Below are 28,000 nucleotides of genomic sequence, written 5' to 3'. Positions count from 1 at the left end.
ATCATGCTTGATTTATAAAGAATTTGCATCAGAAACATTTATTTTGGTAAAATCATACAATTAACGCACATCCGAGTCTTCTCATGCAGTGCCTTGCTTCTAAGCTGCAACATAAAGCAAATTCTAAATCTAAAGAGCTCTGGTGTCCTCTCAGGGAGCAAGCTAATTACCTCTTTCAGTTTGAATGGAGGGCAGGGAGTATGATTTCAGTGTTTCAAATACAGTTAAATTTATTGCTAGCGTAGACACTTGCAGCTTCTCCTGAGAGCACGAATCCCAGAGTTGGCATTATGCAAATACAATAGATATTAACCACATGTTTAAGATTGCCATGTGCCAGACATTGACTAAAAATAATAATTATAAAAAAAACTTCAACAGAACAAATGCCAATCTGAAAGACAGAAAAAAAAAAAAAAAAAAAAAAAACATTTGTAGAATCTGGACACTTTTTGCACAGATACTTACGAAAATGGTTTGTTTTTTTAAATGACATTTTATTCCAAACCTTGGCATGTTTTTCCCCCATTTCGAATTTTGAAAGCCAATTGGTAATTCCATAGCGATGTGCGGCCGTTTGACCTTTAACAGCTGAGGATACTGACTGAGTCCAACATGTCTGAAACATTAAAAAGCTCACACTACCCCGAAATATAGAAATTTCACGCATACAGGTGACATTCAACATTCAAGTGCCAGTGTTTAGATATTGTCTTTTGGTCAAGTTTCTTGAAACTTTCAAAGAATCACTTTGAGGCTTATAAAAATAAATATTTCTCAAAAAATGCTTAATAAATTACACAAAACTAGCAGCAAAAGTAGAATCTAGAAATCTGTGTGCAAATAGCTAAATTCCCCACTGCTGATCGCCCTGGTCCCAAATAAATCCTGGTAAATATTGAGAACTCTTCACCTTTTGTAAACAAGCTGCATTTATCATATGTCCTTACACAAGATTTGGAAGCTTGAGCACATGCACTCAAGATATAAAACTCTAAATGTGCAATAAAAGAACGTTGTAAAAACGTGATGGGCACAACATACATGGGCCAAGACCTAACTTAAGTAGCACCATTCAACTTGAAGTTCTCAATACTGTCAGTGCATCTGATTGAATTCATCAATAATAAAAAAGAAAAAAAAAAAAAAGAAAAAGAATTCAAGGCACAACTCACTTAAGAAAATCTATTGCACTTACGTTAAATGCCTTATTTCTCCTCTATTCAAATACTTCCTTTTAAGAAAAGCAGAAAACTGGCTCCTTGGCCAGCAGTATAGTTCACATCTAATCTGATGAACTTCAGGAGCTGACAGCATTTGTGTACCACTAGGAGAACACCTGGTGTTTGGCCCAACACAAGCTAAAATGGTTGCCTGTCTAACTGCACTCACGTCAGGCCCAACCCAACAAATTCCAGGGTCAGATCTGCCAATGCCTCAAAATGAATGCTCACGCTGCCTCCACCTCTGAAAAAGGGAGCCATGCCTGCCACGCAGCGTGAAAAGAGGACGTTTGTATTGAAACAAAGCCTGTGACAATTCATTTGTCTTCTCTTCTTGACCAAAAAACAAAACACTAGCATGCGTATTTGACCAAAGCGGTCATGTTCGAAAGGCACGGCCGCTTTGGTTCTGTGGTCCGTTAGTAGCTGTTTGAACTTCACTTTCAGGTTGGCAGGCATTTTTTGTTTTCTGACATTTATAAAGAAACATTTTATCAAAAAAAACTTGTCATTTTTTTTTAAATCACATCTGCTTCTCTAAAACGTTTCAAGTAAAAAAAATAAAAAAAAGGAACAAAAAATGCTGCCCACTTACAGTGACTAGCATGTGGTTCTTACTAGCTGCCATAACACTGTCAAGTCAATTAAAACAAGTGGTGTAAGTTCCAGCATTTTGAATTTTCAAACACCGAGTGTTTTCCAATATTTTGTCATGAATAAATCACAACAGGAATGGCCTTTTTCAAGACAACCATGTCCCTAAATAGGTGCCTATCCAGGATAGAGTGAGCGAAACAAAAATAAGTCAGACCTATTTGTCCCTTGTGACAGTTGCTTCACAGAGCAGTTTAAACTGCAAAGCTTCTGTGATGGTGTTTTAGTTCTGTGGCTTGTATTGTTGGCTTCATGATATCGGTGATAATTTGAAGTTCAAATGGAACAGCAACGCATTTGAGCCACATTATCCGAGTGTTTGCCAAGGTTTGATTAAGTACAAGCTTTCAAACGCCTTCACAGCAAAAAACAAATTAAGCTCTTGGCCAAGTTCACTCAATGAAATTAATGAAACTAAATTCCTGTCTATATTCAAAAAGGCACAGTACATTCACATACAAATGATCCTCTTTTTTTTTTTTTTTTAAACAAAAGAAAAAGTTGAAAATCTAGGTGTTGTAATATTCTATATCAAATGCACAAGAGGGCATCCATGTCTGCCTGCTTTAGTTTTACTGCAGATCTTCCTCTGTATCAGCTCCCTTTAGAATGTCGGCAGAAAATCAGAGCGTGTAATGTACCGAGTTCATAAAGCTTCACAAAGGGTAGAGTCTGGCTATGATAACATGTGGTTTCCATTCAGCTAGTTTGGCATGAGGACCCTCTGCAAACTATTTAGTTGCCCCACCAGTCAACCTGGGCGTAGTTTCCTCCATAGTTTCCATAGTTGCTCCCGTAGCTGTCACTACCGAAACTCCCAAAACCACCTAAATTAGATATTACAGTCAGAATTACTTTAAAAAACAAAATTTTCTCATACAAAAATAATCTCCACTGACACAAATGGGGTTTCTAGTGAAACTAACCCTTATTGCCTCCAAAACCTCGGGTACCTCCATGAACACCAGTGTTGCGAGCACCGCGGTTGCTAAAGGTGTTCCCACCCCCAGCCATCTGCCGGTAATCTCTGGCCCCAAAGCCACCAGAGAACCTGCAAAGCAAAGCCAGAGAATAACATCACAGACCTGGAAAATTCAAAAGTCCAACATGGAGATCTGGAATGGATTGATGGTTCTCTACCTCTTGGGGCGTCCACGGGTGGTGTTCTTGTGCTGGTGCTCATAGGCTAGGTTCTCAAGCCAGGAAGGAACCTCCTGTTTGGCCTCCACGAGTATGTCCAGCAAATCTTTAGTGATGTTGCTGTTTTTATCATTGAAAAAGGAGGTGGCCAAACCTGAAAATAAATTGAGTACTCTAGCATATGTTTTGGCAAATATCGAACAAAATACTGTACACCCTAAACAGTGGCCCAAGAAAAGTACTTGGACACTTGATGTCTTTGCATTATATAACAAAATATAAAATCAAGTGGCACTTATTTTAAAGAGAGAGCACAACATACTTTAAAGGGATAGTTCACCCAAAAATGAAAATTCTCTCATCATTTACTCAGCCTCATGCGATCCCAGATGTGCATGACATTATTTCTTCAGTGGAACAAAAAAAAGATTTTTAGAAGAATAATTCAGCCAGGTCCATACAATGCAAGAATGGTGACCAAAAATTTGAAGCTCCAAAAAGCACAGAAAATCGTAGTTTGTTCACTATAATTGTTTACTTCCAGTCGCTCTCCAATGCGTGTCCACAAGAGGACTCCGTTCACACCGCCTCTTGCATGAAGCAAGCGGGTCAGCATGTTCACACGAGAACTAACCCAATACAACTGGAGTGCAGCTCGATATTGATTTTTTTTAACAAGAAAACGCTGTTCACAAGCTTCACTGGTTTTGCTTTCATTTGAACATGCCAGTGCTCTTGCGTTAGCGAGAGGCGGCGTGAACAGAGTCACCTAGTGGACGCACTTTGGAGAGCGACTGGAAGTAAACAATTATAGTGAAAAGGACTTAAATATTGATCTGTTTCTCACCCAAAGTGACCGTTAGAAGACATTAATTTAACAACTGGAGTCTGGCTGAGTAAAAGATGAGAATTTTCATTTTTGGGTGAATATCACTTTAAGCAAAATATTTCACAAAAAGTAGTTTATTAGATTTAAAACGATTAAACAATAGATGCATTGATAACTTGAAATATGTCCATAGTTAATGTGATGATCTACATCCGTGGTTGCTCTGCTTGGACACCCGTGTGAACTTCAGGGGAACTGACTTCATACATCCACTAAAAAAATACCTTGAGACCAGCTGCTTTTAAAGTAATATAAAAAAAATTCTCAAAAGTGAAGTTAGCTCTGAGAAAAGCTCTAGTACCATTTGTTAGCAGATGTCTCTTGGGTTGAATTTTTTTTTTTATCAAATGCATTGACATTCATACATTTTTAAGTGAAGCATTAGTGTACAAGCGTGTCTGAATACTGTACTTCCCAAAGCTACAACAAAACTCACCAAGGTTTCCCACACGGCCTGTACGGCCAATGCGGTGGACATATTCCTCAATGTCACTAGGCAAGTCAAAATTGATCACATGTTTCACATTGGAAATGTCAAGTCCACGTGCAGCCACCTGTAAAGACAAAAGCATGAGTAAAAAGAGCTAGATGAAAACCACAGTCTAACAGTGAACTCACACACTGTACTTACAGCAGTGGCAACCATGATAGGGCAACGGCCAGAACGGAACTGGTGTAGTGCTTCCTCGCGATCGCGCTGAGAGCGGTCGCCATGGATACTGGTGCAAGCATAGCCCTCCCGGTAGAGGAAGTCCTCCAGAGCATCTGCACCCTTCTTAGTTTCCACAAACACCAGTGTGAGAGAATCCTTTCCTGCAAGTAAAAAGAGACAGCAAGATTGTTGAGAATTGTCGTTAAGGGGACAAAATTTTATAGTGTAGCTTGCCTGAATTCACTAATTTACAGTAGCCCTCAGCAACATTCCTTGCTTAGATAATGTGGGCATGGGAACACTGACCGACAAAACTTGTTTGTGTGTATCTAAATGTTTTGTGCTGTGTTGCTATGGATACAGATGAGAGGTTCACAAGGAGCCAGTGCTTGCATTTTCATGCTTATGAGCACATTAGAAATGCACCTAAAATATTTTCTTAATTTATTTTGCATGCTACAGTTGTGTCAGTTAAATGAACTAAAATTAGAAATGTTAATTTATCAGTCCCACCAGGATATCACAGTACTTTTTCTTGATTATTGTGGCCCAAAACAACTTTTCAAAAATTGATGCCTTTTGGGAGTAGGTTTTTTTTTGTGCGCGTTTTGTAATTGTAGGGTTCCACTTTTATTATCAGGGGGCCAACCCTTTTGTAATTGTATTGATTTTCATGAAGCCAAGCAGTAAAGCTGCTGGAACCCTATTGTAATTGTACTGATTTTCTTCATTTTCTTTTTTTTTTCTGCCATAAAAGTGTCTGGGCGTCAGAGACCGTTAAGTCGTGGAGACACCAAACTTAACAGGATGATCCCAAATCCCCCCCACTAGTCAGGCGCACAAACGCACACCAATCTGACCCTAGATGGCGCTATAATAAACACTTACTTTTTGACTCATATCACTGCAACCGTAAGGGCTATAAGATTTACTAAATGTCCGATTTCATTTCGGTCTATATTTTTTTCCGCCATTTAGAATTTTATGAAAAACCAACTTTAATCAAACTCCTCCTAGACCATTTGTCCGATCAGCACATAATTTGGTATACATCATCTGCAGACCGCCCTGACAAAAAATTAAACAAAAGAATTTTGATACGTGGAATCGTTCTGAAGATATTAACGATACAATTCCTTCGGTTTAACGCAATTTGAGTAATTGACCAATATCTACTCAATCACAAACTCCAAAACTAACCAAACTTGGTGCACATAGTCAACAGGACGTTTAGAAGACGTCAAAGTTTCATTCAATTTCTCCCCTAGGGGGCACTACAACAACAACAAAAAAAAAAAAAAAAGTCATAACTTTACAGCCGTTTGAGCGACAAATTTCAAATTAAATATGCATCCTCTTTGGTTCAAATGCCAACATTCTTAAATTGATTCGTCAAATTAACAAAAATGGCTGCCAACGGCCAATCAAATTTCAGCATCTTATAATCTGTATTGGGAATGGCAATTACTGTACACAAGCAGGGTGTCAACTAGAAGCCGCATATCACATTTTTTGACAATTGGCTACACGGTGGCGGTATAATTAGCTAATTCGCATTTTTGCTTATAACTCCGGAACCGTATAGGCTACAATACAAATTTGTAGCCTCTCTGAATCCACCAGTGCCCCACAATGATATGGTCACTTGAATTTCCATTCCCACACAAAAAAAAAAACTTTTCACAAATATTTTTTTTTTTTTTTTTTTTTTTTTTTAAATCTACTTGTTCTATCTCGTCCTAGGCCGTTTTTTTGATTCGCACAAAAATTGTTATACATCAACTACAGACCCTCTAGACAAAAATGTATCAAAAGAATATGGATATTTCAATTCGTTCTGAAGACATAATCAAATACATTTTGGGCTGTGACCTATAATAACTAATTGGCCTGCATCTTGTTAGCACAATTTTCAAACTTGCTTTGTGAACCACTGAACTAATCTGGGTGAAGAGAAACACTTAAAACAGACAACTTTATCCTTAAACACCCATTACATCTGACATATAGAGGTATTTTTTTTTTCTTCCTTTTTGAAAAAAAGTAATATATATATACACACACACACACACACAGGTGGCCAAAAGTTTGGAATAATGTACAGATTTCTCTGTTTCAGAAGGAAACTGGTACTTTAATTCACCAAAGTGGCATTCAGCTGATCACAAAGCACAGTCAGGACATTACTGATGTCAAAAAACAGCACCATCACTATTTGAAAAAAGTCATTTTTGATCAAATCTAGACAGGCCCCATTTCCAGCAGCCATCACTCCTACACCTTATCCTTGAGTAATCATGCTAAATGCTAATTTGGTACTAGAAAATCACTTGCCATTATAACTTGCCATGCAAAATATATGTAGTTGACTTAGGCACTGCTACTTAAATAGCTGTAACTCTTAAAAAGAATTTTGGCACACTTATGTAAGGGCTCATTCTGAGGACAAACATACAAAGAAATGGGGCTCGGCCACTTGGTGGCGCTATAACAATGACAACATTTAAAGTGGATGTAACAACGTTGCCGCTTTTCCAATTGAGTTGACATTTTGTATGCAATTTGTGCATTGTCTTTGTTGCAAAATGTTTGAGAAATGCCTAATATAGTCCAGAACATGGGCTTAACGGCCCTATGGTGCTTGAACCCCGATAATTGCTGCTTGCAGCTATATTTATTATATCAGCTAAATCAGCTAAAACTGATCGTACAGACCAAACTGTAAGGCCTACAGACATGAAATATGGTGGGATGGTAGTACTATTGCTCGCTACTCAGGCGCATGGACTCATCCTGATCGGCCAATGGGGGGGCGCTACAGCGAATAAAACAAGAAAATTTCACATTTTGGGCCACAACTTTTGAACCATAAGGCCTAGAAACAATTTTTAATCCAACCCTTCCGTTTTCCTGCTATTTTGGATTGTTTGAAAAAAATTAAAAATGAACTAGTCCTAAGCCTTTCGCCCGATCCGAACCAAACCAGTGCAAAAAGATTCAGCAGAGTCCCAATATGAAACGTTATCAAAGAAACTTTTGAACTTTCGTTTGTCGCAACGGTACACCAAAACGTACGTAGTGGGAGTGGCCACTTTTGCTTAAATGCTTATAACTCTTGAATGGAATGAGATTGTCACCAAATTTGGTACACATATGTATGGGGTCATTCTAAGGATGTACCAAAACAATTGCACATCTCTGCCTCTTGGTGGCACTATAATAAAAAAAAATTTTTTTTTTAAGTCAAATGGCTCAAACTATGGAACCATTGGCCCGAATGACTTGTAATTTTGCATGCAGTGTCTTCGTCCAAGGTGCCATCAAGGTTTCTGAAGACAGTCGCATATCTTGAAAAGCATGGCCGCCATCGACCAATCATCTTTTAGCAGCTATTTGACAAGTTTAAAAAAAAATAAATAAAAAAAACACATTAAAACGAAACATGGTAGGCCTATTTGTCTGTGCAAAATGTAAAAAAAAGAAAAAGGGCCACCGGGAGGCGCTGTCGCATTTTAATTGCAAGTAAATCGATATAAGGCTGTTTTTCACAAAGAAACACTTTATTCATATTTTACGATAGACCTCCTCTTTCTGAACAACTTTGCCTAAAGTACCATTGGTATGAATCAAATCATTCATTAAATATTTGAGATTATTTAACAAAACTACTTTTTCGAACTAGTCCTTGGCCGTTCACCCGATCGGAACCAAACCAGTGGTCCAGAAAGATTCTCTGGAGTCCCAATATTAGTAATTATCAAAATAAGTTTGAACTTTGGATTTATCATCGCAAAAGAACAACAAAACATACATAGTGGGCATGGCTACTTTTACTAAAACAGTTATAACTCTTTTTCTTTCCAATTAACACACTTTATTGATTCCAACACATGACACAGAAAAGCAAAACAAATGCACAGAATCAACTTTTAACCCCCATTATTCCCCCTCCCCCTCCCAATCCTCAACACCACCCTATCCCCCAACAAACATCCCTGTGTTCAAAGCCAAATCACACACACAAAACAAAAAACACATTCAAACTATAAATCCCTCTCCACTGCCCCTCCCCAAGAGCCCTCCAAAAAGGTCAGATAGCATCCCCACTTCATATCAAACACCCCCAGCTTGACCAGCCTTCTGACATCTCAGATGCTGCCACCTTGCCCATCTCTGTGCACCACTCCCGAAATGAGGGCGCACCAGCCAACTTCCATCCCCTCAGAATGATCTGTCTACTGATCATGACACTGGCTAGGACTCAGTTTCTTATGTATTTATCCCCTATACTAATGACCGCCCCATTCCTTAAAATACAGAGTCTGAGGCAAAATGAAATTTGAGTGCCCAATACGTCACACAAATATCTCTGAACCCTCAACCAGAATTCTTGGATCTTAACACACCACCAAAAAAACATGTGTTGTGTCCCCATCTTCTGACTGGCATCGCCAGCAGGTGGGTGTGTCTTTAAGACCAAGCCTATACAATCTACAGGGGGTCCAATAGAATCAATGTAAAACCTTAAATTGCATAAGGCGCACCATTGCATCTCTAGATGCAGAGATGCTGTTTTTTTTAGAATCCTAGCCCAGACTCCCTCCTCCAATACCAAGTTTAAATATTTCTTCCATAATCTCGAGAAGTTAAAGCTCATCCCCCAGACTCTGAATTAACAGGGAGTAATACACTGATGCCTCATGGCCTTTTCCAAAAGTAATCACCACTCCCAGAGTATCTGCCGCTTTAGGGGGGTGTATGCTACTCCCAAAAATAGTACAAAGCAAGTGGTACAGCTGTAAATACCTACAGAATTGAGATCTGGGAATCCCAAAATGTTGAACCAAATTTTCGAAAGGATCAACACTCCACTCTCATATAGGTCACCAAGCGTATTAACCTCCCTTACAATCCACTCTGTCCAGCAGAAAGGGGACTTATTACATAACTTTGGGTTCAGCCATATGCTCCAAGCAACATTTAAATAAATGTCCGAATTAAACACTCTCGCCCATACCGCATGCAAATGCAAGATAACGACAGTTATAACTCGAGCGAGAGTTAAGGGTTCTTTCTGAGGACACAAATGCGTATCTCTGCCTCTTGGTGGCGCTATAATAAAAATATCTAAAAATGGCTCTATGGAAAAGTTGGTCTGACTGACATGAAATTGTGCATGCAGTGTCTTTGTCCAAGTTTCCATCAAGTTCTAGGAGAACAGTCGCATATCTTGAAAAACATAGCCACCATCGACCAATCAACTTTTAGCAGCTATTTGAACTAGTCCTAGGCCGTTCACCTGTTCGGAAACAAATCAGTGCAGAAAGGATCTCTGGAGTCCCAATCTGAATAATTATCAAAAAGTTTGAATTTTCGATGCACTGTTGCAACAGTACAACAAAACGCACAAAGTAAGGGTGGCTACTTTTTCTTAAATGGTTAAAACTCTTAAACAGAATGAGTAGTCACCAAATTTAAAACACTTATGTAGGTGGTCAATTTGAGGACACATGAAAAAAACTGGGTACCTCTGCCTCTTGGTGGTGCTATAAAAGACAAAACATCTGTGCTACCTAACCTGATGTTTCTGAAAATTAAGGCACTTATTGTTTTAGCTGCAAACAGACTGTCTAATTAATACTTAATATCTTTTACATGTGTACTTAAAGGACCTTAAAGGCTTGAATCCCATTAAATCGCTGCTTGCAGCTATATTTTTATATTAAAATTAAATCTGCCTCAGACAATGCAAGTACACTTTGGTATGGTTAAAATAGTAGACCTACAATAAAACTGTAAACTAAAAACACAAGAGGATTTCAATTAGGCCTGTCGTACTTACATCACCTGATTGCAATTATTTGATTTAACCATGTTTATTTGAGAACTGTGATTGGTATGTGTGACCGCGCCTTAAGCCAGCACGGAGCCAAGAATGTCATAAAATGTCAGAGGAGAGGCAGTCTTACCTGTAGCATTTAGCAGATCAAGGAGAAAGGAGCGCTTGTCATTCTCTTCCACCCAAACCACCTTTTGTGTAATATTCTCTGAGGTGGAGCCCACACGCCCTACAGCCAGGAAGATGTACTCCTCCAGAAAGTCACGAGCCAGAATCTTGAAATAATAATAAATAAAAAAATAAAAAAATAAAAATGGTATGGATGAAAAAAATCCTTGCTAATATCCTGGTCCATAGGATTTTTGACTTGCTGGCATGTCTCACGCAAACTTTATGCATACCTGGATCTCCTTTGGAAAGGTGGCACTGAACATCATGGTCTGGCGAGAACCTTTCGGAGGCATGGTGTCCTGCTCCACGATGCGTCTGATCTGGGGTTCAAAACCCATATCAAGCATTCTGTCTGCCTCGTCCAGCACCAGATATCTACAAAGAGTACATTTCTCACAACCAAGATGTATACTAGAACTAAAGCTTTAGGTGTTGCTCTCTCTGTCATTTTCCTGATCAACTTGTGCTTTAAGGACACAATATTGAGTTCAAGCAGGGTTTGAACTATCAATCTCTCCGTTACCAGTCCAGGTCTTTAAAGGGTCATGAAACCCCAAAACATATTTTTTGGAGATGTTAAAAGTTATGTACATGTTGCACATTAATGAAAACAATGATAGCACTCATCGTTTAATACTAAGGCCAGCGTTGTTTATTTGTAGTTTTTTTTTTTAAAGCTATTTCGTTGTTCCGTTTTAAATATGAAAGTTGTAGCACCATCACAAAATGTAAGTTATATGCGTAAAGTCTGAGTTTTGATTGGTTGGAGAGCACGTGTCTACTTCGTTAGATTCTGAGCATTTCTTTACATAATTCATGAGAAGGAACACTTCCATCCAAAAAGTCATTTTTATTTATATAGCACTTTTCACAACAGACATTTCAAAGCAGCTTTACAGACAATTATGCTTCAACAGAAAAAGCTGTAATGTAGTAATGCCTTTGAGTCATAACAGTGCGGTTTAATAAAAAAAAAAAAAATAAAAAAAAAAGATTGTAAACTGCACCTTAAAATAAATAAAAATATATATATTTATATTTAGACCCCAAGTGAGCAAGCTTAAGGTGACTGTAGCAAAGATCACAAAACTCCAAAAGATGTTGTTTAATGGAGAAAAATAACCTTGGGGGAAACCAGGCTCACTGTGGGGGCCAGTTCCCCTCTTTCTGAACAGCATGAATATTTATGTGTAGTACAAGCAAGTAAGTTTTAGGGGCCAATGTTTAAACAAAATGCTTTTGTATTAACTGTAAGATTAAAGACTAAATTCTTAGAATTTACATTCTTAATTCACTTCGGAAGTGCAAACAGATGCATTGTCTTTTTTATTTGGCTGATGAAGGCTTTAGCTGGCAATTAATTTATTATCTATGAATTCCATTTTAAGAGTGTAGTCCATCCTTTGACCAAGGTGATGCAGGCAGAGGTCAGGGTAAGGTGCACTGCAGTTCGACTGTAAGCTTGTGGCAGATTAATTTCCAGTGGAGTCCATCTTAAGTGTCCAGTGAAGTATCCCATGTCTGACGGTTGGTGCTGGCATCAGTTCATCCTCTGTGAAGTCCTCTGAAGTGATATCAGGCTGGCACAGGCTGCAGTTAGTCATAATCACTCAGCAACACCATCAGGCAGGAGCGGAGTTGGACATCAGGCAGGACCAGAGCTGGATCTGGCAAGCTCTGGTAACCTCGGGATATGTATCCCGAGGTTAAGACAGGGAATAACTGCCAGCTTTCTGCATGAGATTGCATTACAGCAGAGAATTCAAAAACACTCACGGATGTAACAGCAGTTCCTGACTGTTCAACACAAGTTTAACAGTACTCGCGGAACAGAAATAAGAACAGACTTTTAAACTATACACTGCGGTGAGATCGGAATAACTTGTCAGAATGGACCACTGACCATAACCGGACCGAGCAGGCTTCTTGGTCGCAGTTCTGCTACTCTAACGCTCCTTAAACAATGAAGCAGCTATTTGTTTAGATGCACATATTCCATTGCGTATTATCAGAGTCTGATCAACAACAGGATAACGATGGATTCTACAAAAACAGAATACAATGATGAAAACTCAGTCACGTCAAGTCTCTTTTTAGTATAATTTACATAATGTGAAAGATATCGGGATTTAGGACTACAGGGTTTACTTGTTACATCGTCATGACAACGAAGATGAAATACTGCATAACTTTACACAGCCACGGTAAGCAATTTTAATCACACTACAGCCATGTTAACACGTATTATGTTTAAGTATTACAGCTATACTTTTAAAACTGTGTGTGTTTTGTACCCGTTAACTTTATGTGCCTTACTAAACGTTATTTTCTTCTTTAGAAAAAGAGGGATGAGACTAAATTTTCTGAGGTAATCAACATTATGCCACAAACACTGTCAGTAGATTTTAACTTGTATTAAACCCGATACATTACTTGTTTAATAAATTGCGTTAATGAATTCATGTTGAGTCTCAAACGAGTCCTGGTTTTGGTGGCAATGCCTGTTCTCACTTAAATCTAAAATGTCTGAATAAAATAACTGAATCTTTGATCTGCAGACTGTTCTATAGTCTAAGTTCATACTTTCATCCTATGATTGATATTCAGCTAAGTGCCCCAAAACTCTTTTGCTTCCTCACATTTTGATGTTCAGCCATCTCTATCATAAGTGAGAGTGAGTGAACAAATTTTCTACACAACACTTACTTGCAGTAGTCCAGGCCAATCTTGCCCCGCTCCATCATGTCTACCAGACGGCCTGGTGTGGCCACAAGCAGGTGACAGCCTCTTTCCAAGTCACGAATCTGCTGACCTATGTCTGCGCCTCCATAAACTACACATGGACGCACTCTGGAGCGGTAAGAAAACTGCAGAAGTAGTGAAGAAAAAAAAAAAAAAAAAAACACGTTTTAAATATTAACTACTTACACCCTGGCACAACTTGGTTTACAGCAAGTCAAACATACCTTCCTGGCCTCGTCATAGATCTGAAGAGCAAGCTCTCTGGTTGGAGCCAGGACCAAAGAGATGGGATACTGTTTACGGCGGGCGTATTTTCCATTCTCCTGCTATAGGAATACCAAAACAAAACTCTAAGTCACAAACTCTTGTACTCACAACTAAACTTTGTACTTCAGGCTAAAAACGTATATTAAATTGAACTGTTTTGTAATTGCAGAACCTGGGTGCTGGCTTTGGTGGCCTGCAGTGCCTCTCCAGGCCCATCAGTGTAGATCTCACTCAGCACAGGAAGCAGGAAGGCTGCAGTTTTCCCTGAGCCTGAGTAGACAGAGCATACAAATGATGAAGCAACCTCTCAAATTGCTCTTATCCAGCTGCACACTGCATTTTCAAACTCAGTGGGCACCCTATTCTTACAGCGCTAGACTTCTGACAATCGGTATAAAGTCTGGTCCACATTGCAGTTTAATCTGGCCAAAAATGAAACAAGTTGTCTGACTAACATGTTAACAATAAACTGTGGTTGCTTTAATTGGGGGCAAATGTATATTACATATTATTCTCATATCTTTCAAATATTTAATGCCATGAACCCTCACATCCTTTGAGGCACTTTAGAGGTATTCTTCATTGCTGACTTTGCCATTGTAGCAACACAACACCTTGTAAACATTAATTTATTTCCCAGTAGACTAATAAATACTTTTGATCATTACCATACAGCCTGACACCCATCAACTGTGTCGAAACTAGCTATCAGTTTTGAACTGATAATATCAGTCAGCACTTGCCATTTTTGTGTACAAAATGGATCAGGCGATCACTGGGCATGCAGTCTGTGGCTGAGACTAAGGGCACACAAGCCCCATCACGAAGATTCATTGGATCAAAACATTGCAATATAATTGGGAACACTGTAAGTGTGCAGACATTTCTTTGTGACACCCAAACCCCATGACCCACTGCCTAAAGACCCACCTGTCTGAGCACAGGCCATCAGGTCCCTCTTAGCCTTGATGATGGGGATTGCATGCTTCTGAACAGGAGTAGGACGCGTGTAGCGGGTCAAGGCGATGTTGCCCATAATGATCTCTCCCATGTCCACATCATGAAACTGAAGACAAAAACAGAAAACATCTAAACACAGTGAATCATTTGATGAATTTCATAAGTTGTCTTCTACCTCATTTGTTTTGATTTGGAAGTTGATTCAACAAGGAACTATCATCTTTAGGCTTACACTCTCAATATGCCCAGGGCAATTTGTCCCAGTGGCTTCCACAGGAATGTCATCATACTTCTCAAAGTTAATCCCTGTGTTGCTCCCAGCAAACAGCTCACTGTCATTCACAGAGAGAGAGAGAGAGAGAGAGAGAGAGAGAGAGAGAGAGAGAGAGAGAGAGAGAGAGAGAGAACAAGAGCTTAGTCACAATGACAGATGGATTCTATCAGACACAGGACACAGTGCAATTAGCAGCGGGCCACTCACTGTTCTAGTCGCTCATTGGGGGGCATTGGCTTTGACCAGTCATCTTCATCTCTGGAATCTTCAACCCAACGACTGTTCCCTACTGTTCCTCCTCCAAAGCCTCCACGCTCATACCTGACAAGAATTACTTGTTCTTTATAGCCCATATTCAGATTAACAATGTACTATTATAAAAAATTTATTTTTACGTTTACTGAAGAAAATGTGAGTGGTGCTAGCCTGTGCTAAAATGGCCACCATGATTAGATTTTATTGGTGGTTGCCTGGGCATTCATATTCAGTTGCTAGCGTGTTCTGTTGGTTACTTGGGTGTCTGCTTAAGCATTTCTAAGCAGTTGCTTACTGACCAAAGTCAAAAGAGCCGACCCAAGTCTCAATAATATTGTCATCCCAAGATACGGCTCTGGTGCCTCCAACACAAGTCTATGGAACTTTTTCACTTGCCATGCAAAAATCCCAAGTCCGATCACTTAAATTAATGGCACACTTCTCAACAAATATTATTTGAGGTAGAATACATGTGTCTAGCACAAACAGTGCATGGCAATGTATGAGCAATTGTAATAGCGATGTTCACCTTAGAAAGCAGCACTAATAACTCAAGGTTAAATATAGGTTATAATATGTATAATAATAATAATAATAATATTATATAGGTCATATATTATTAGGGGTGCAAATATTTGCACTGACAATGATTCGTTTATGATTTTTTACCTAACGATTACAACGTATCGTGAAATCTGAAATTTGGTCAAGATTCAATTCGATCCAATTTGATTACTTTAGATTCATAATTTGTCAAAATTATGCAGAAAAAAAGATTCAAAGTTCTTACAGAACGTTCTTAATTTCGACATCACAGACATCCACCAGATTGAGCACTAGAGTCTGAGATGCATTTAGGACCAAAGAGGTTTGGCTTGTGTGGCTGCATATACTGTATAAAAAAGAAATTATAATATTACATGCATTAAAGATCTGATATGAATAAAATGCAACAATGACGATGCAAACATAGACACAAACGGACAGTATGTAAACTGTAGAATAACTGTTAAAGATTTGTATATCATGTAAAGTTAACATTTATTGCACCAATAATTACGAATAAAACCTGTATCTACAAGTTCCCTATTAATTTTCAATGGGAGAGGCGTCAGAACGGAGGCAGCTCTGCTTCTCAAGCACGTTAAGAAGAAAGTTTTATCTTTTCATGGCTGCCACATGTCATTGCCGGGCTGGACATTAACGCTTGTCTGGGAAGTGGATTTTTGAAGTGGCAAGTGAAAGAAAATTTGATTAAAACTTAAAAAATAACCGGCTATATTTGTGATATAGCCTAGGCCTGTGTCACTTATTACAAAGTAATACTGATGAAAATATTGTATTTACACCGCAATTGAAAAAACATCAATTTTTCTCTCCAGACAAGTAACTTTTTTACTTGGACAAATGAATGACCAATTTACTTGTCCAAAGGAAAGTATATTACAATGCTTAATGTTGAGCCCTGCATTGACCAATCAGAGGTCATTTTAATCAACTGGCAATTAGCTTTTAACTGGTTAGTTCCCTTAAGAACAGTCTTAAATTGCTCCCTGTTCCCTATATATATATATAGTGCACTATGTGGCATTCACTATAAAAGAGAGAACGTGAACCAGTGAGTAATTTCGCTCATTCACCTTTATATAAGCTGTGCAGTATTCGTGGTTAAACTATTTTCTGGAGAAACAACGCATTTAATGGAGATATAAATCAATATAAACATAATATATCGTAATTGGTGAAGCAAAGACAATGAACTTCGATAAATGGACATAAACAGTTTAGAATAATGACAAAGAAAGCCGAATTCGGCAGAATCCATCCATCAATTTACCTGCTTATCCTATGTAGGGTCGCAGGGAGTGAACTCCACAGCATTAACTCAAAGTGTGCTTTTTTCCATTTAATCTTGCATGCTCGTGTCTGTAGTGAGAAGGCTTGTGTAATCCGAGACAGTATCTGTGTCTAGGGCTGGGCAATATGCCAAAAATATGATCAAAATATTTATTTTCATATCTTTTGATATCAATATTTATCACAACATACCATTAATGGGGAAGGAAATGCATTCCACATGTTTGTTAGACCTCAAGAATAAATGCAAACATAACTTGTTTGTTTACAAGTAAACTCCACAAGGCAAGCTACCTTTTAATTTGAAGTTCAAGTAGTACACTCAGTTTAGGATTTAATCCTAAAAAAGGTGTGTGACCTTTTTCTGATGAAATTTCGCCAATTTCATCATCTTCAGCTGACATCTGACTCGACTGAAAGACTGAGACACTCCACACTTCAGCACCATAGATAGTAGTAATGCACCATAAGCTGGATTGCCAACCGCCAATAACACAAGAAGAAATACTTTCTTGCCTGTGTCAAGACATTTGTACTAAATAGTACATAAAAAACAGTAATGGCGTTGATGTCAGAGTTGCTGTTATGTTCAGTCGATTGCTGTATCGCATTGTCAGTGCTGTCTTGTTCAGTACACAACGATATTAAATTAGGTGGATAGCTAGGTACCAGCTACCTAGCCTCATTACCCGTTTATATGACAGTAGTGCTAAAGCTAGTACAGTAGTGCTTAGTGATGATGCACTATATGCAGCCACTAGACAGCCAATACTTCCTAACTGGCCGAATTAATGACTGACTCTGTTAATTGTGTGTTTAACTTTGCCAAACTGCTTGCGTTTTTTAGCAGCACGCAACTGATCCAATCATCTATGTAGAACATAAGCTTAATATAGAAAATTACTCAGAAGTTCATCATCGAGAGGAATTTTTTCCTCAATAAATATCCATCGATTTACTGCCCAGTCCTATATGTATCACATTGGGTACTAATATGGTAATTATAATAGGTTCTTAAATTCAGTAACCGATGCATCAGAAAAAATCTGATGCATTTTTACACCCTTATGTATTATTTGTATGAATTATGACTATTACTACAAATAAATTACAGAATTATTACAAACTTCGTATTATGTAATATGAAGTACTGCGACACTTCCTCACCTTCCTCTTGATGCAGCTCCTCTGTCATTAAAGAACGCAGACTTGCCTCTGTCAGAACGCCCTCCGAAGCTGGTGTAGGTATCTCTGCTCACCACAGAATTCCAGCCTCCATCTTTGTTCTCGTAAGTGCCATAACCTACAATTTCATGTTAAGTTGGATGATTAAAACATCTGCACCTTGCAATCAATCTCTCTAGTCTCAAAATTGGTGCAAGGCTCTCACCTGCATTGTGCATTGGCTGGTTGAAGGAACCACCGTTCCTGTTCCCACGAAAGCCACCACGTCCTCCTCTGTCATTGCGAGCAAGTCCACGACTAAAGTTTGCAGTACCATTCATACGACCGTCATGGTACCCATTAACAAAACCATTGCTATGACCACCATCCCATCCAGGAGAATCTGTTACAAAAGACAGGGAGGTAGATAAGATCAGGTGATTGGGGGGGGGGGGGGTCTATTTTATAACTGTGAGGGAAGGGGAGCTCAAAGCCAAGACCATACAATCCACAGGTTTCAGTGGTGATGATTGAGTGAGTGGCAGATGTGAAAAAGCCAGTAAGCTATTTGTTCCTACAGCAGCAAAGAGAACAATTAAAGTCAGTTGTAAACTAGACGAACAGGTCCATGGCACTGCTTGAAAAGATCAAAAGAACAGAGAGACCAATGTCATCTTTGAGCAGAGCTGGCTGCCCTGGCGTTTAAAAAACACCAGTAACAAAAGTAAACTCGTTTAGTAATCCTGGTGACTCAATCAGCTCTCTCTTGCGGAGGAATATCCAGTTTAAGGAATAAAGACACACACACTCCACAAACTCATACCATGTGACCTTTCATAGTACAATGTACCCATCAAATAGGGTGGTGAACACTAGGGCTGGGCAATATAGCTAAAAAAATAAAGAGATTTTTCTGCTTTTTTATTCTCTTTAAATCATAGGAACATTTTGATCCAACAGCCATTGTAGCCAAAAAGACAAAAAATTGTAATGCAAGTAAAAACAGTAAAAAGAGAGAGAATATTTAAAAAATAAAGTTAAAATTATTCAAGGCATGTTTGATATTTTGTTACTAGATTATCTCTTTAATCAATTTCATTTATATGCACCAATATTACAATAGATGGAAATGAAAACCATTATGTTTTAAATCAATGTTAAAATGGACAGCCTAAATCTCTTCATGGAAATTAATCCAATTTACCAAATCTGTGTTTTTGCTACTAAAGTTAAAGGGTCATTCAGTAGTTCTCTAGCTAACATTAGCATTGCTCTTCTTCGTGTACTTTAAGCACCGATGTGACAGTGGTGTTCAACGTGGATCAGCATGATTGTCTCTGCTGCCCCCATCAGCTTTGGAATATCATTTGCATCTGGAAAATGTCGGCATTTGAGATCATTTCTAAAGTTATTTATTACTCCTATAATATAACTGCTTTGCCTCAAAGCAAACGTCAGAAATCAAGTGAACATGATTCTACTGTTAAGGATAGATTATTATTGTATTATTGTCCCCCATATCAATAATCTTTGGAGACTATCAACATTTCACGTTATTTCTAAAGACAGTTATTATCTTTATTAGAAAACTGCTTAGCATAAAATAAACCTCAATTATCTAGCGATACAGAATGTTAAAGATTACAATTGTTTTTGATTATCAAATTTAGCATGTCCATGAATACTGTATTTGAAGAACTCGTTTTATTTCCAAGCAACCAACATCATGGTTTACACAAAATCCACAACAATTACTGTGCCAAGCTACTTTGCACTAAATGAATGAAGACATAGATGCCTTACCGTTACCAATGTTTACACTAGTTTTTTGCCTTTGCAGGTCTTTCTATCTTCTTGCTTGAAGCAAGTTGCTCCAGACCTTTTCTTGCTTCTTCTGTAGTACAGCTACTGGATCTCCCATTGTCTCTGCTGCTACAGCATGATAAATAAGAATGTTCCATTGTGTTCTGTCACCATGACAAATTCCTTGTGTAAGCATACTTGGCAATAAAGCTCATTCCGATTCTTTTCGCTCTTCGCGTCACCAAACAATACTGTTCTAAGCATAGCCAAGAGTATCTACACAGGCGGCAGATACTAGAGAGTGAAACACCGCGGGTCATGTGGTTTCAACATGACGAAACACATTGAAGGGGAAGACCCACACCATGTAGAATAAAACACTTTTTATAGAAAACTATTATGAGCACAGTCTTCACAGTTTCTCCTAGTTTCTGTTTAGTTTTCCCATTTAACCAATTTGTTTGCACAAAGAAATGGTACATTAGGAAGAAGAAAATAACAGTGCACACAGTAGTCCAGCAACCACGGATGGTATGTGTGCATTAGCAATCGCATTTTCTCACAAACAATTTGTACATACAACGCACGGTGAATATGACATTTACTTATAGTGAACGTGAAACACTTTTACTTTGAAGCTGTTCTCATGTGCTTGTGCGGATCTAGCAAGAGCAGCAATCTTCTGACCGCTTCCAGTTTACTTGGTGCAGATCGCCTGCTTGGAGTGTCATGGACTGGCCGTCATGCAACATTCTTGAGCTCGAGGAACAGAGTTTTGATCCAGGCTATTTTAATGTGCTTCAGAGGAAAATATGAACGCTCAACAGGAAAACACCAGATTTGCTCAAGTTTTTGAGGTTTGTGAATTAAATCTGTTTAAAAGGAGATATCTGCATATTTGCAGATTTATTGATATTTGCTTTTTTTTTAGCATTAAACAAGACAGTAACAGGTAACTGAGGAGAGGGAGAATGAAACGCGCAACCAATTTAACATCATAAGCTCATCCACATCTATCGCGGCTCTGATATGCAGACCATTTAAATGAAACGGTGTTGCATACCGATCTATTACTGTGGTAACACGATGGCAGGTAACAACAAAACAAACTGTGATTGGACATTTAAATGTCAAGCAGGCGATTCCCAGCTCTGCCGTGGCTTGATAAACTAATCGCCCGATGCCGATAATTTTAAAATACTAAATACGCCCGTTTTATTGGCCTCTGTAATATATGGGTCAACCAAAAATCATTACGATATTCGTGATAATGCTTAGTTATACATTGCCAACCAAATCATTGTAAAAATATCCTGAATTATTTCATATATCGCCCAGCCCTACCGAATAAACATACACACACAGCCCTGGAGCATATATAAATTGCTGCACAAATGCTTGATAATTTGCTGTCCAAAAACACTAAACCAGGCCAAGCCATGCCACTGTCTGATGCTCAAATTTACCACAGCGATCAGCCCAGCTGATAACACTGGCTGTGTCCTCATTTTCATCGGTGGCTACACTGCTGTCTGTACGCGCAGGAGAGGCTGCAAGTGACACACACACAGTAATTAGCAGGGGCTGCACTCTTGAAACTGGATACTGCACAAACATTCTTCATTATTTTAGTCCACAAAAACAGGCCAAAAACTAAACTTGCATTTTAGACTGCCACATCTTAGAGCTTATTTCCAAAATGCACAATCACTGTTGATTGTGCTTTTTGGAAATAATAAAAAAGCCAACATGCACCTCCAAAAATTTTATGAGGAATCACCAAAACAACTACATTATCATAGACCTTTGAAGCAGACAACAAATGCAGTAGAAGTGAACAGCAAACAATCCCTTTAAGAAAAAATTAAATTAACATAGATCTTGCAATAAATGTACACTGAAACACGCATCAGAATTGGACATGGCATTTCTAGGCAACTATAAAACTACACATTCCACGTGGCAGCAGGTAATCGGAGATGTGGAACTGCTTTGGTTGGGATCCTTAATTGAGTCAGAATCCTTTAAAACTAATGGCTGGAAAATAGAACACCAATAATATATTTCGTAAAATATCTGACTATAGCAAGTATTCTGCTGTGCAAAGACAATGCAGCAGCTATACATACAAAAAAAACACATTTACGCATGCCATTGATATGTGACATCAGAACACATCTCGAGCAAAGTCTACAAACTTCAGCCCTCCCTCCGCAAGGGTCTAGTTATAAAGCAGTGACATCACACAGGGATTAGAGCAGTACACAGGGGTGTTGCAAAAGTCACATGCATGGAGATATACCACCTCTGTCTGACCAGCCACCAGTGTAGGTTTGATCAAATAAAAGCTCCTGGGACGGATGTCTCTGGGAACCTAAGCAGAGCCATATAGGGCACTTAAAAGAAAACCCATTCCATCAGAGATGGAGGAACGCAAGAGAAATGCAGGCTTATTTTAATAGTTACCAGTCCTAAAGTCATTCCATCCAGCTGGATAGTTATGCCTGTGTCTGTGGTTTCCCTCAGGATGAGGATACAGTCTGTGAGAAACTTGGGGAAGGGTTTCATATGGTAAAAAGATGCCTAAATATTACCAAGCATTCAAAGGAGTGTGTGTGCTCATTCTCACAGATCAGCCTCATTCTTATTTGTTTACAATCAGAGAGTCCATTAGAAAGAAGAAGAGAAGAATGCAAGCAACCACAGCTGCTGGATTATCATGGGAAGCAGTCTAACAAAGCGATCAAAGGTTCAGAGACTCAAAGTCAAAAATTACTCCTTCAGTTTTAAGTGTGAGGTTCACACCACTCAGAAAACAGATTTTAAATGACTGGCTCAATAGACTCAGCACAAAAGTATTTGCTCTGAAGGCATAGAATTAAACTTTCATGCATCTTGGAAGCAAAGCACCTTCAGAAGAACCTGACAAAGACTTACAGCTCTGTAATGGTGCCACTGAATAACCACTCTGTCTACCAGAGAAATAAGCATTTCCTGCTGTGGAAAAAACAAGAATGAAGTCAAAGTGTAGAAAGAAACTCAATAACGGATAACAAAGCATTGATTTTTCAAGAGGACCTGTGAATCATTCTTTTAGTTCATTAAATGGAGAGTGGCTTGTGTCAATTTGAACACCAAAATCTGGTTCTGCTAACGTAATAAATTTATTTTTTGTCTCAACTTAATCTAAAAAAGCTCTAAAAAAAAATAATACACATAACATACTAATTATCTTGTACTACTTAAAATCTCATCCAATTAGGCTCTGAAAGAATTCAAAAATAATGTTTGGAAAGACCCAATTCCATAGTATTTATTTATTTTACTGGTTTTTACTTGGAAGCTCTGAAATGCAGTGCAGATCAAAGTATCTTTGTTTGTTAACTAACAATTTGAAATGACACAGTAAAATTTTGCAAATTCTACAAGTTGAAGAAAATTCTCAAAAATGGATATCCCAAAAAATTTCCCAGCACCTCAAAAGGCTAATAACTCCCATCTGCATGAGAGTTTATTGTGGATGGAATGTTTGATTTGTTTCAAGACAAATCAAATGTTTGGAACTTTGGACATGGCAATGGGCTAGATATGTCAGTATACATTTAAATATAGTGGATCGTTGGATTATTAAAGTAGACCAGCATAACATACCATTTTTTGATGCGTCTTTGTTTCTCAAATGAGGAGGAATGTAACGGTCTGGAAGAAAAGAAACACTGACTTAAATAAAATTTTTGGACCAGTGCATTTAAAGGAATAGTTCACCCAAAAATGTAAATTCTCTCATCATTTACTTACCCTCATGCCATCCCAGATGTGTGACTTTCTTCTGCTCAATACAAATCAAGATTTTTAGGACAATTTCTCAGCTCTGTTGGTCCATACAGTGCAATTGAATGGGTACCAAACTTTACAGCTCCAAAAGCACATAAAAACAGCATAAACGTAATCCAAACGACTCCAGCAGTTAAATCCATATCTTCAAAAAAAAAAAAAAAAAAACTATAATAGATGTGGGTGAGAAACAGATTAATATTTAAGTCCTTTTTTCCATCAATCTCCACTTTCACATTCACATTCTTCTTTTTTTTTTTTGGGCGATTCGCATTCTTTGTGCATTTTGCCACCTACTGGGCAGGAAGGAGAACTGACAGTAAAAAGGACTTAAATATTGATCTGTTGCTCACCCACACCTACCATATTGCTTCTGAAGTAGTGCCCGACTGATATATCGGTATATATAACTTTTTTCATAACATATAAAGCAGAAAACAATGCTTTAGAATTGGTGTCATAGCGTAGTTTGTCCAGCAGAGCGTGCTCCGACTCCATTGTTTACAGAGCTGAGCTGACGATGGCTCTGCAGACAGGGTGGAGTTCAGCTGTGTGTCGTCACAGTAAGTTTTTAACTAGTTTGTGAAATACATACTGGAAAGTTAATAAACAACGACCCCATCATTTTCCCTTTTCAATGATACTAATATAACATTAACCCTGTCCCTGACAACCATGCCACTCATTTATCTTTGCTATTGTTTGCTATGTTAGCCAGCTATAGTTTGTCAGTGCAGTAAGTAATGTAGCAGATTGAAAGGTAAACATCAGAGCATCTTTTTGCAGCTCAGCAGACAATGGTGCGGTGGTGGATTGTGTCTGTTGAGTGTTGATTTCACGCTATGTTATTACCTAATTGGTGAGACACAATGCTGTAAATTAAAATAGACAACGTCTGTCTTTTACTCTCAGTGACAACGAGCTTATAGCTAACTAGATAATCACGTAGCTGCTTTCATTGTTGTCAGCTGAGTGGAAGCTAATGTGTAAACGTGTATTCACCAAACTGTTTTGTTCAGGATTCACAGTTTGGTACCCCATTCAACAGAACAATTCCAGTCATTGCATTTACAAAATGTAATATTTAAAAGTCTGGTTTTCCACCGTTGAAAGTTTCTACTGAACTTGTATAGCAGAATACGGTGTAACACCGCTGCCGCTGTTTATCTCTTGACTCGGCAGTATTAATATAGGCAGCAATTGACTGATACTAAACAGTAATACTGATGTTTATATAGCTATTTATTTTATTTATTCTTAATTTTAATGGTCAGCATTTGACTGATACTAAACAGTAATACTGATGTTTATTTAGCTATTTATTTTATTTTGATTTATTCTTTATTTGAATGGTCAGCAACTGACTGATACTAAACATACAGTACTGATGTTTATTAAGCTATTTATTGTATTTTTTTTTATTCTTTATTTTCTCAGTATTCATTTCTAGAATTTGTTGACAATGTATAATAATAATGTCAAATATTCTTTGATAAAAATATTTAAGAAAGCAGCCTTCTGAGTACCTTTGCATAGTCATATCGGTGCAAAATCGGTAAAAAACCCACATAGAAAAGGTCTGTTTTCCTTCCAGCTCAAAAATTACCTATATCGGCCACCATATCGGTAATTGGTGAATTTTCCCCCTCTAAAAATCGGTATTGGTCAGGCTCTATTCTAAAGATATAGATTTAACCACTGGAGTATTATGGATTACTTTTATGCAGCACTTATGTGCTTTTTGGAAATTTTAGTACCCATTTACTTGCATTGTATGGACTTACAGAGCTGAAATATTCTTCTAAAAATCTTTCTTCATGTTCAACAGAAGAGAGTCATACACATCTGGGATGGCATGAGGGTGAGTAAATGATAATAGTATATTTTTTGGTTGAACAACCCCATTAAATGTACATTAACACTGACAATTCTAGAAATTGTCTGTCAGCTTCAAAAAACTACAGAGATCAAATGCAACAAAACAGATTGAATGCCTGAATATGTGAGACGCTCTGAATAAAAACATGAGATAAAAATACACTTACGACCAGAGCCTGCACCCTGTCCATCAGCTAAGTTCAAGTCTAAGACAGCAAGCTGAAAAACAGAAAGTGATTGGTGGGTCAATGTACAGGTGTATATTAATGGTATACCTCCAACAGCTAACCCATGCAAACCACCCAATATTAATACAGAAAACAGCACAAAGTTTAATGTTCCAGTTTAAATAAATGTAAAGTTTCAATGCCAGATATGCTGTAGATGACCACAGAAAATTATTTTGCCTTGTCCCCCAGTTTGCAAAAACCAAAATCCTGTTTAAAATTATCTTACAATGGAACAGGGGCATACAAGCAAGCACACAAACCCCATTATTTAAACCATGATCAATGGATACATATAAATGGTTCACGCTGCAACCATGTCTGTGAAAACTCCTGTCATTAGGGGGGACTCTAGCGCTATTTACATCAGGTTTACAGACGAAACAAACTCCACACACGGGAATAACGTCATTAATGCATAACTAGATGTTCATTCGCCTAGAAAAGTAGTCCTCCCCATTATGAATGTATTACTACGCACGTGAATTTTGCTTGTTTTTTTTTTACAAAGTGAGGGACGAGCAGCTATTACTTTCTATGGAAATCGACAGAATAGACCTTAACTTGTACTTAACTCAGATCATTCCTTTAAACAAATGTAAAATGTATCGTTTCAAAAGCTCCTTCAACAATAAATATTTGGCAAGAAGTATTGGCCCTAGTCGAGTCTACTGCCTATATATGTTCATGATACAAAAGACATTTTGCATAGGTTTTTGATTCATATAGCAAATGATCTAGAAATTGCCAAATTAGTATTTAAACATAACTATAAACATCAAGGTGTTCAATGATAAAAAAATAAAAAATAAAAATTTAAAAAAAAAAAACCTTCAATCTATAACCCTGTTGCGTGGTCAACACGGGCCTTATTCACGGTCGGACAAACTCTTTAGTGAAAATGTCCGACATATTTCGATGGCTTGCGTTTAAAAATTGCGATTTTAAATATCGACCGTCTTTATATAACCTGACAACATTTTATTTGGTGTTACAATAATGAAAATGCTCAATGTTGCTTCTGATTCTGGCGTGCCGGCTGTCGAAATGCAGAAAAATAACAATAAAAATAAACAGTAAAAAATAAATATTAACAGAAAATGAACTTTATACCAAATATGTTAGTGATAGTCATTTCCCATGTCAAAATTTCTTGAATTTTATATCTGTATTGGACTGAAATACATATAACACGAGGACCTACGACTGCGTCTCAAAACCTAGGGAGCTACCTACATAGTCAGCATTTTTGAGGCGTCGCGATGTTAGGAATGCTGCTATCTATGAAGGCAGCTCACTGGGTATTGGTCCGCAGCCTGCGTGTCAAACCCAACAGATCAAACCGATTAAAGACCTCTCACACTTAAACAAATTCAGAGCCTACCTGCTGCTCTAGACCGTGTGAACCGTCGACGACCACATGACTCATAACTAAAAAGAATAAGTAAGGATTACTCCTTTATTTCACAGAAGCTTTTTCTTTGTTGTCTAAAGGATTTCAGCCAAGTCTCCTTTTACAACGACGTCACTTGCTTTTTTTTTTTTTCTTCAAACCCTTTCTTTCTTGGAGGGCTTTTTGTGGCAGACCGCCGATAAAGAATATTAAGAGATAATTAAGTGTACGTTATCCGCCCTCTGGTCTTTGTATTGCCAACCAAAATTCCGAAATGTGAAGTTTCGTTCACGATATTTCTATCTTCTGTCCGCTGTGCTGAAGGCAGCCCAGTGTATGCTGTAACTGTGAGCTTCAGGCTAAATGCCATTGGATCAGCGGGAGGAGGAAAGACGTCACTGCGCAGGACGTATCGCGAGATCCTCCTGTCATGACATGTGACAGAAAAATATTTTTTCCTGGAGGATAATATATACTTCTGTATTCTTAGCAGATAAAATTGATTATTAAATAGATTAACAAATATATATATATATATATATATATATATATATATATATATATATATATATATATAGAGAGAGAGAGAGAGAGAGAGAGAGAGAGAGAGAGAGAGAGAGAGAGAGAGAGAGAGAGATTTTGGGACACCTAATGACACCTTCTAAATTAAATGGTGGATAGAGTTTATGAAGAATCAGAAAAGTATTTGAAATGTATTTCCTAACTATTTATTTAAAACCCTTGGTGGTATACAATTTTTGTTGAAGTGTACCTTTAC

At 38.0% G+C, this 28,000-nt stretch overlaps 1 protein-coding gene across 5 annotated transcripts; it reads right to left on the bottom strand.

The window, feature by feature from the left end:
* Positions 1-22: 22 nt before the first annotated feature.
* LOC127446753 (putative ATP-dependent RNA helicase an3) lies at positions 23-27,595 on the bottom strand. Of its 5 annotated transcripts, none has more exons than XM_051707937.1 (19): positions 27,214-27,595; positions 25,770-25,821; positions 23,542-23,589; positions 22,828-22,887; positions 18,314-18,490; positions 18,091-18,226; positions 15,019-15,132; positions 14,770-14,869; positions 14,508-14,643; positions 13,750-13,847; positions 13,535-13,636; positions 13,275-13,435; positions 10,799-10,943; positions 10,528-10,672; positions 4,538-4,719; positions 4,343-4,460; positions 3,018-3,171; positions 2,804-2,928; positions 23-2,704 (listed from the first exon to the last, which is right to left on the bottom strand). In XM_051707937.1, the coding sequence occupies exons 1-19, from the start codon at positions 27,256-27,258 to the stop codon at positions 2,613-2,615; spliced, it is 2,190 nt and encodes a 729-aa protein (XP_051563897.1). In that variant the 5' UTR covers positions 27,259-27,595; the 3' UTR covers positions 23-2,612. The 5 variants fall into 5 exon arrangements, with proteins under 5 accessions (XP_051563897.1, XP_051563898.1, XP_051563900.1 ...); XM_051707938.1 differs by having other exon boundaries at positions 22,828-22,884; XM_051707940.1 differs by lacking the exon at positions 22,828-22,887.
* Between the last annotated feature and the right edge of the window lie 405 nt (positions 27,596-28,000).

Source organism: Myxocyprinus asiaticus, chromosome 10, assembly GCF_019703515.2.
Source record: "Myxocyprinus asiaticus isolate MX2 ecotype Aquarium Trade chromosome 10, UBuf_Myxa_2, whole genome shotgun sequence".
Classification (NCBI taxonomy): Eukaryota; Metazoa; Chordata; class Actinopteri; order Cypriniformes; family Catostomidae; genus Myxocyprinus; species Myxocyprinus asiaticus.
This window is presented reverse-complemented; position numbering and strand designations above follow the sequence as displayed.

Excerpts from the sequence above, each read along its gene's own strand:
- LOC127446753 (XM_051707937.1), bottom strand. The coding sequence starts at position 27,258 with ATGAGTCATGTGGTCGTCGACGGTTCACACGGTCTAGAGCAGCAG. Across the intron at positions 25,822-27,213 it reads CACACGGTCTAGAGCAGCAG|CTTGCTGTCTTAGACTTGAA; the intron begins GTAGGCTCTGAA and ends TCTGTTTTTCAG. Across the intron at positions 10,944-13,274 it reads ATTGGCCTGGACTACTGCAA|ATATCTGGTGCTGGACGAGG; the intron begins GTAAGTGTTGTG and ends TACTCTTTGTAG.